The sequence below is a fragment of the Manacus vitellinus genome, unplaced genomic scaffold (assembly GCF_001715985.3).
Source record: "Manacus vitellinus isolate BGI_N305 unplaced genomic scaffold, ASM171598v3 scaffold_128_pilon, whole genome shotgun sequence".
NCBI lineage: Eukaryota > Metazoa > Chordata > Aves > Passeriformes > Pipridae > Manacus > Manacus vitellinus.
This window is the reverse complement of record NW_021938941.1, coordinates 70,774-79,771: the sequence shown is the minus strand read 5'-3', so window position 1 is coordinate 79,771 and position 8,998 is coordinate 70,774. Positions and strand designations below refer to the sequence as shown.

The window sequence follows — 8,998 nt, the reverse complement described above, 5'->3', positions numbered from 1 at the left end:
CAGGACGAGCCTTACCCAGGTCACTTTGGATCCCGTGATCCAGCTGAGCTCTGGCACATGGGACAGACCACACCTGAGGGCTTCCCTGGCATTGCTTAGGGAAGGCAACAGCACCTCTTCTTTCTATTTACTTTCTCCCCCCTTCAGGCACCCTGCAGCTCCAGGGCAGCCCCAGCTGGAGCAGTGGCTTTCATCCCAGCTCCTGGGGGGAGCTGCTCACACCTTTCACAGGAGGCTCTGCAGGGTTTAGTCCTCACAAACTCCCCCATTTAGTCACCTGCCAAGAAAGCTGCCCTAGTGAAGGAACAGCAGAATTATCCCCTAGCCTGCTCAGCACCTGCAGTTTGCAAGGAATTCCTCTGCCCAGCTGACAGCCAGCTGGCAGTTCAGAGGCCTGAGCCACTGGGGGCTGCCTTCTCCAGATCTCCTCCCAGATTACCGTCTGCAGGCTGCAGAAAGGCAGACATCCCTCATCCATTGTCCTTCCATTAGGGGCTGCAATCTGTCCTCTGCCGTGATAAACGAGGAATGTGGGCCCTTATCTGTACAATTAGCTTAAGCAAGACAGCCAGCAGCCTGCCCTCCCTGCTGACCTCTCCCTGTTCCTCTCCCTGCTGGCTGGGCTGCAGCAGCAGCTCAAGGTCCTCAAGGTCCCCGTGCTCCCGAGGGGGGAGCAGGGATCCCTCTGCCCCCACCCGCTGCACTGACAGCTTTTCCCCCCCATTTTGGTGAGGGCAGAGCTCCCCTGGCAGGCAGCACACCCAGAAAGCCAGAGGCATCCCCGTGTCTGACCTAGGGGTTCCACCACCTGGTCCACCAGCCCCATCTTCTTGGCTCTGTCGGCGCGGATGTTCCTGCCGGTCAGCATCATGTCGAAGGCAGCGGGGAGTCCCACCTGCAAGGGCAGGAAGGGGATGGCAGAGTGGGAGTAGGCCACACACAGGGGCTGGGGAGTAAAGCTTTCCTCTCACTCACCATCTTTGGCAGCCTCTGAGTGCCCCCTGCTCCGGGCAGCAGGCCCAGCAGCACCTCAGGAGTGGCCAAGACTGTTTTCTTGTCCTTTGTTGCCACTCTGTAGTGACAGGCGATGGCGACCTTTAAAAAGGGAGAGACAAGGAAAGGTTTCCCTGGGAAAGACCACAGAGGACTGGGCATCCATCACACAGCTCTCTCCTGCACCCTGCCTCAGCCTCCCTCCCGACCCCAATTCCCTAATCCAACTGCCCAAATTCCCCCTGTGCTCACTGATGGCTCCTTCTGGGATACGACAGCAAACAGGTAGGAGATGAGCACGAAACCACCAAACTGAGCCACACTGTTTTAAATCTCACCTAGACCATCAAGGGCTTCATTAATTCACTACACTGACAGCATGGTCCCATCTACTGATCAGCCATGATTCCTGGTTTATCCCTGGATAAATCCACGTGTGTCACCCCAGTGTGTGCAGAAAGCTGCGACTGCTTGAGAAATCCATACAAACCAGGGAGACTCCATTCCAAGGTTATTCTCCTTCAGTAACCACTCTGCTCCAGGAATCACCACAGTCCTTCAATTTACAGAAATCCTAGGTGGAGATTCCCAGGCAAACACTGGATCCAGCTGAAGGGGCAGGCAGGAATGGGGTGTGCAGGCAGGGAGGAGCCTGGCTGGGCCCCCACACTCATCCCTCTCACAACAGCCTTGTGGGGGGAATGGGAGCTGCTGGGATACAGGACTCACTCCATCTGAACAGCAGCAATTTCCAGCCTGGGCTCTGCCAGCAGCACTGATGCAGATCCAACGCCTGCTGGAAACAGCCGGTTTTCCCTGGGACTCTCATCCCAACACCAGCCTGGCCCACACAGGTTCCCATTTGATCTGCTCTCTCTCCACAGCAGCAGCAGAGCCCCGAGGCACAGCAAAGCCATTCCCTTGCCACAGACTCCTTTGCATGAAGCAACGAGCCCTCCTGGGGCCCCACACCCCTCTCCCGGCGCTACTCCTGCTGGGATCCCTTGGACAGTCCCAGAACTGCACTGCCAGCTCCCACTCCTGCTGGGAGGGCCAGGACTGCCCAGTACCTCCAGGCCTCCTCCCAGGCAGCTGCCACTGATGGCAGCAACGACAGGCTTTGGAGAATGCTCGATTTTTTCCAGCATCTTCTGTCCGTCCTGAGAGAGCTGAGTCACTTCCTGAGCGGTCTTGCAGGCTTCGAGCATGCTGGGGGAGGAGAGAGGGGTCAGAACGGGACAGGCACTGGGCAACAGCAGGAAAATGGGGGGGCTCAGACACTTTGTGCCTCTTTTCCCACAGTCTCCAGTGCCTGACAGGCAGGTAAGAGCTATTTAGGCCCCAGTTTTGGATCAGACAACACGGGGAAGTTAAGCTCAGCAGGGCAAGGCCCTGCCCACTGACAAGGGCTGTGCCTGTGGCACTGAATGGGATCCCTTTGCCAGGGCTCTGAAAGCCTTTGGGAGGGGAGGAAGGGTCAGAGGAAGCCTTGAAGTGCTTGCCAGGAAGGGGACAGCCCAGGATCACTTTTTAGAGCAGCAGATGGCCAGTGCTCTGATGCCACACTCCATCAATTAGAGGCTCCCCGTGCCAATTATCCTCCCGGAGACCAGCAACGTTTGCCAGGCAGGAGCAATCTGGGAGGCTGGAGGTGCTGGGGCCAGCAGGCACCTCTTAACCACAGCCTGGCCTCTGCTTTGCTCACCAGCTCTACCTACCCCCTCCTTCCCACCTGCACAGGGACAAGGGCAGCCCAAAAGGGAACGAGGTTTTGGGGGGCCTATTGGTAATTCACCTTCTTTCCTCAGAGCTTTCTGGCTTCCAATGTCTTTGAGCAACTGTTCTGCCCTGCCCAGGGTCAGTGCCAGGAGCCAACAGCGCTCCAGGTCACAGTGGGCACCCACAGGATGACCCCACACCCTGGAAAAGCTGCCCAGGGAGGCTGCTGAGCACAGGGCAGAGCTCCAAACCCTGCCCAGCAGAGGGGCCAGGCTGGAGGGCTGCCAGGCACTCCAACCCAGCCAGAACGAGTCCTGCATGTAAATGATCTGCTCGCTGTGTCCCACAGGGAAGGACAGTGCCCACCCTAGAGCCAGGATGGGGTTCCTTGGCTGCACCCCAGCACGAGGAAGGAGTGACCAAGTGTCACATCCCGAGGGGGTTGAACGACTCCCCATGTCCCTCCTTGTCCAGGTTTCACTCCACGTGAGCACCTCTGGCATCCCGGGCACGTGGATGTCCCTCCCAGCCTCTGCCTCACCCCGGGGGGACGTCAGGGACAAACTGCTGGACTGCAGGGACAAACTGCCCTGCACTCCAGGCCCTGGCTGCTGGGGTTCAGGGAGAGCTCCCTCAGCCCCCTCCACCCCTGTGCTTACTTGAGATCCGCCCCGGCAATGAAGCAGCCCGGCTTGGAGGAGATGAGCACGGCGCTCCTCACGGCCTCGTTGGCCCAGATCTCGTTCATGACCTCCGTGAACTCAGCACTCAGCTGCTGGGACAGGGTGTTCACCTGGGGGGAGAAAAGCATCCTGAGCAGGGAGCTCAGACAGGGGAGGAGCAAAGCACCCTCAGCAGGGAGCTCTGATGGGTGAGGAGCAAAGCACCCTGAGCAGGGAGCTCAGACAGGTGAGGAGCAAAGCACCCTGAGCAGGGAGCTCTGACAGGTGAGGAGCAAAGCACCCTGAGCAGGGAGCTCAAATGGGTGAGGAGCAAAGCACCCTGAGCAGGGAGCTCAAATGGGTGAGGAGCAAAGCACCCTGAGCAGGGAGCTCAGACGGGTGAGGAGCAAAGCACCCTCAGCAGAGAGCTCAAAGGGATGAGGAGCAAAGCACCCTGAGCAGGGAGTTCTGACAGGTGAGGAGCAAAGCACCCTGAGCAGGGAGCTCAGACAGGTGAGGAGCAAAGCACCCTGAGCAGGGAGTTCTGACAGGTGAGGAGCAAAGCACCCTGAGCAGGGAGCTCAGACAGGTGAGGAGCAAAGCACCCTCAGCAGGGAGCTCAGACAGAGCCCAGCTCTGCTGTGGGTTAGTCCAGCCCGTGCTGGAACACAGGGAGGAAAACCACCACCCCCCCCAGCCCTGCAGCAGGTCATCTTTGATCAGGAAGCTCCTCCTTAACCTCCCCAACAGTAGGTTTGTGACCTCAAACACTGATTTTATGAGCTCATAAACTGTTTTTTTTTGGTTTTGTTTTTTTTTCTGTATAATCATAGAATCACAGAATGGGTTGGGTTGGGTGGGACCTTTAAGGGTCATCTCATCCAACCCCCTGCAGTGAGCAGAGACACCTCCCAGCAGACCAGGCTGAGCATCTCCCCAGCCTCACTGAAAGGCTGCAACCAGCAGAACAAACCCAGCCTGGGTTCTTCACACCCCACCAAAATCCTCTCATAAAACAGGATGTTTCAAAGCTGGGATTGTTGTTGCTCCTCAGAAGGAACGTGTATATTAAAAAAAAAAAGTTCAAGCCTGCTACAATTAATATAAGATCTTTCATAGCAGGAGCAGTTAAATCTTTATCTCTTGTGTAGTACCAGAGCAGCTCAGCCGTTTAGCTTTAAAAACCACTTTCTTATCAAAAGCTCTGCAGCTGCTTCATAACAGAGCATTTCCATCTGTGAGATGACATCTGAAATTCATTACTAGTTCACAGGACTCCAACGTGCATTTTTAGATGGACTCCTTAAATGCCATTTACAGAGGTTCCTGCCCTCCAACACCAACTGCAGCTGTATTGATCCAAAAAAAGAAAATTAGTTCTATTTGTATTGTGCTGATGATAAAAGAATCAAAAGCCTTTATGGATTCCAAAATACTGAAGTATGGACACGCTTTTTAACTGCCTTGAATCCCAGAGCTTAGTAAGATTTAGAATTTTTTTAAGATCTAAGATTTCTTTATGATTTAGGACTTCCTAAAACCTTGTGCCTGGGACGGAGATAAGTCAGCTTGGCACACACAGAGAATTCCACGAGGCATCTGCAGATGTTTCAAGCACCCAAAACCTCCTTTTCCTGTTTCTCCTTCGCTCCCAGCTTTGCCAGGCTGCAGGTCAGGGAAGTTCTCAGCCCGCAGTGGGAATTCTCAGTACCTTGGAATTGGGTGTGTTGAAGCGCACGACGGCCACGTCCCCTTTGATGTCACAGCTCACGTGGGTCCTGGCTGCAGACAAACACAGACCTGCCGTCAGCTCGGGCTCGGGGGGGCTTTAGGAACCAAATGAACGTTTTTTTTTAGGAATTAAATTTCATCAGGGACAAACTGAAAAGCTGCACACTCACCCTGCAGGGCGGCGGAGGCGGAGATGTTCCGGCAGGCATAACCTGAGGGAGAGATGCCGCAGATGTTAAAGGAATCCTCGGCACTCTGAGCTCAACTCTCTCCCAGCTCCCCTTGCCTGCCAAGGGCAGCATCTGGAAAACCCTGAGCGTGGGCCAGTCCCTTCCCTTAGGGCCTGACCTGTGCCAGAGCCAGCCCAGCAGATCCCACAGCACTGCAGTGACCTTCCCAGCACAGATCCCACCCTGCAGCTCCCAGCAACGCCGGGACAAGAGCAGGAAAAAACCAAAGGCTTCTTCCTGAAGAACTGACAGGAGAAGGAGCAGGTGGCACAGGGGAGCTTTGCCTTTAGGATGCTCATTCCAGCACTTCTTCACGTGCCAAACCAGGGCCCTTCCTGCACTTTGGGGAGGTTCAGGCACGTTAAATTCCCTGCAGAGCACACACAGACAGCTCTTCTGGGGTATTTCTGTAAAAACACACTCTGGTGCCAGCACACGGGGCCAGGCCAAGAATTACCTCACAGATCTCAGGGGGTACAACTGGCAGGTCACAAAAAGCCAACAAAATATTTATTCCTGCCTCCACCTATCACCAAAGTAATCAGAATCCCAGACTGGTTTGGGTGGGAAGGGACCTTAGAGATCAACCAGTCCCACCCCTGCCACGGGCAGGGACACCTCCCACTAGCCCAGGTTGCTCCAAGCCCCGTCCAGCCTGGCCTTGAACTTCAAGGATCCGGGGCAGCCACAGTTTCCTCTGGCACTGTGCCAAGGCTCCCCTCACAGCCAGGAATTTCTTCCCCAGCCTCTCACCCATCAGCATCCCCAAGTCCTTCTCTCCAGGGCTGCCCTAAATCCATTCTCTGCCCAGCCTGTGTTTGTGCCTGGGATTGCCCTGACCCAGGGGCAGCACCTCCCTGAGGCTGCACTGGATCCCACTGTCCATGTCCCTGACAAAGATGTTGGTCCTGATCCCAACCCAGGGAATGCTCCTTGTCACTGATGTCCACTTGGACACCAAGGCGTTGATCTCAGCTCTGAGTGTGACCATCCAGCCTGTTCCTCACCCATCGAGTCATCCACCCTTCAAACCCCTGCCTCCCCAGCTCAGAGACAAGGATGTTGTGTGGGACAGTGGGAATGCTTTGCCCAAGCCCTGGTGCCTGGCTCAGTCCCTCCTCCCTCACCCACCAACACCGTCACCCCGTCGCAGGACATTAAATGTGTCAGGCATGATTTTCCCTCAGTGAAGTGTCACCAATCACCTCCCTGTTTCCATGTGCCTCAGCACAGTTTCCAGGAGGATTTGCTCCACGAACTTGTCAGGCAGTGGTGTGACACTCATAGGGCCTGTAGCTGATCCACACCCAGGGGCACCCAAAGGTGTCCTGTTCCAGAGCCCTTGGAACGCTCGGAGCACGGGACGGACAAGTTCTGCCCACAGGCTGCTGGCTCATAAATCTCCTCTCTCTGCTCAGGAATTGTGTTTGGCCTGATGATCTCTCAGCACATGAATGAACCCCAGTCCCATGATCTCTCAGCACATGAATGAACCCCAGTCCCACCCCAGCAGCCTTGCACTTCACCCCGAGGATCCCTGAATGCAGATCCAGGCTGAGCCCCTGCCAAAGCTGCTTTCAGCCTGCAGTCCAGTAAAAGGGATATTCCAAAGCCCCCCCCCACACATCCAGAGGCTGGCACACAGCCAGACAGCCAGGGGAGGGTTCTGACAAAACCCTTAGGGATGGAACATTCCCATTCCCGGCAGCAGGAAGGGAGGAAAATCCGGTGCAGGGGGAGTGAGCTGCAAACCTCATCCCAACAGGTGCTGCCCCCTCCACAGCCCCGTGACACGGGCTCAGGGCCGGGGCCCTGCTGCACTTTGGCCTCCTTTCCACCTTGTCCGGGGTGCTGGCAGCAGGGACTGACCTTTGCTCTCATTCCAGAGCCCGGGATACGCGCTGTGATGCCGTGGGGATGGAAATTCAGCGTCAGGCTGGCCCGGCAGACAGGTCTGGGGTGCGTGTGTGAGTGTCATGTGCCCACAGAGCACTTTATAAACAAAGAGGGAGCTGATTTCCACTCCAAAGCCACTGGGGAGTATTTGATACCCACCCTGAGATTGCTGCCTCCAACACTAATTTCCCTAAACCTTCTGCAGGCTGGAGTCAGGTACTCTGGAAAACAAGCACCAGCATTTAATTCCTACAAAACCAATCATGGCCTGACAACACTTTCTCAGCTGAGAGCTGCTGCTCAGCAGGACATGATGCTTTTAACAGCAGTATTTTAACCCAGTAACAGCCACATGGCCTCTTTAAAAGGAAAGCAAGGGCTGAACTACCTCCCTGAAGCCATTCACTCAATCCCTGGAGCAACCTGGTCCAGTGGAACCTGTCCCTGCCCATGGCAGGGGGGTGGAATGAGATGAGCTTTAAGGTCCCTCCCAACCCAAACCAGGCTGGGATTCTCTAAGTTTTTTCCTCTTTTTTCATATCAGTTTCCAAACAGATCCACCCATGAAAACCTTCAACCCTGAATTCCCATTTGCCTCCCAGTTCTAGCAAAACAGAAGATATGAAGTAGGAAAAAAAATCAATTCAAGGGAACAACTGGACAAATCTCACTCCATTTGAACCTAAACTCTTTTGGGAAATGGTCTGTCAGCAGAGGAACAGCTCCTGAATTTGAGTGAGGTTTCTTTAGCCTGACAGTGGTTTATTTTAAAGCCCAGAATATTTGTGGGAGACATCCTTCACCTCTGAAACTAAAGCAGCTCTCGGTCCCAGTTACTGCACATCTGCTTTAGGAGCTGATCCGTTCAGCACCACGACGGGAACGTGCCAAGACCGGAGCCAGAAAAATCCTCCTCCAAAAGGCTTCAGGAGGCAGCAGCCCAGAGGAGTGCTGCCACCATGGCCCACCACTCACTCCAGAATTAAAGCCTTGCAGGTCGATTCCAGTCTCTCTCCTGCACTCACCCCAACCCAGAGACCATCCAAACCCCGGGACACCAACACTTCTGCTCCTCTCAGGACCTTGCCAAGGGCTTGGATGCAGCAGAGAACAGCCAACACCCCGTCCCAGGGCCCAGCCAGGACCTGCTCCTTCCCACTTTCCCTCTTCCCTGTTACTTCCTCAAGCAGCTCCCTGCCCAGCACTTCCCCTTCCCGCCCTTCCACTCACCCGGCCGTGGCACACCACTAGAACTGGGAACGGCATCCATGGGCGATGGCTCAGGGGAAAAGCCTCTTTCCAGCCCTGGAGCACCCCAGGCCCAGCAGGACGAGTGGGATGGAGCTCAGGACACCCGGCCAGGCTGTCCCTGGGAGCTGAGCACGGAGCTGAGACCCGTGAGCTGGGGAGCTCCCGACGGACTGAGCTTCCCCCGCTCCGGGAACCCGCCGGCACACGGATGTGGCTCAGCAGGTACAGCCAGCCCCGGAGCTCCCCCCGGCTCCTGCCTGCTCCCTGCCTGCTTTGCAGCCCTCCCCGAACACTTTGTTAGGCAGAACGAGGGCTCAGAGCAGCCCCGGGGCTGTTTGTGATGAAGAGTTTCACCAGGAACAAGAATTCCAACCAGCAAGAGCCTGGGAACTCCCTGGAGTTGCCACAGGTCTCCTCATTAGGGACAGCAGTGCCCTGTCACGTAGGAACTTGCTCCTACCCTGCACGTAACACAGGGATGGTCACAGAACCTTGGGATTGTTTAGGCTGGAAAAG

General features: G+C 55.8%; 1 protein-coding gene across 1 annotated transcript in view; it reads right to left on the bottom strand.

The window, feature by feature from the left end:
• The window catches only part of HADHA (hydroxyacyl-CoA dehydrogenase trifunctional multienzyme complex subunit alpha), a 22,271-nt gene extending 15,945 nt beyond the window's left edge, over positions 1-6,326 (bottom strand). Inside the window, exons 1-7 of the mRNA XM_029965971.1 lie at positions 6,176-6,326; positions 5,276-5,317; positions 5,086-5,156; positions 3,372-3,505; positions 2,064-2,202; positions 976-1,095; positions 793-895 (exon numbers count right to left, since the gene is read on the bottom strand). Of these exons, the coding sequence (XP_029821831.1) occupies positions 793-895; positions 976-1,095; positions 2,064-2,202; positions 3,372-3,505; positions 5,086-5,156; positions 5,276-5,317; positions 6,176-6,326 (760 nt within the window). The remainder of the gene's footprint in view (positions 1-792; positions 896-975; positions 1,096-2,063; positions 2,203-3,371; positions 3,506-5,085; positions 5,157-5,275; positions 5,318-6,175) is intronic.
• Between the last annotated feature and the right edge of the window lie 2,672 nt (positions 6,327-8,998).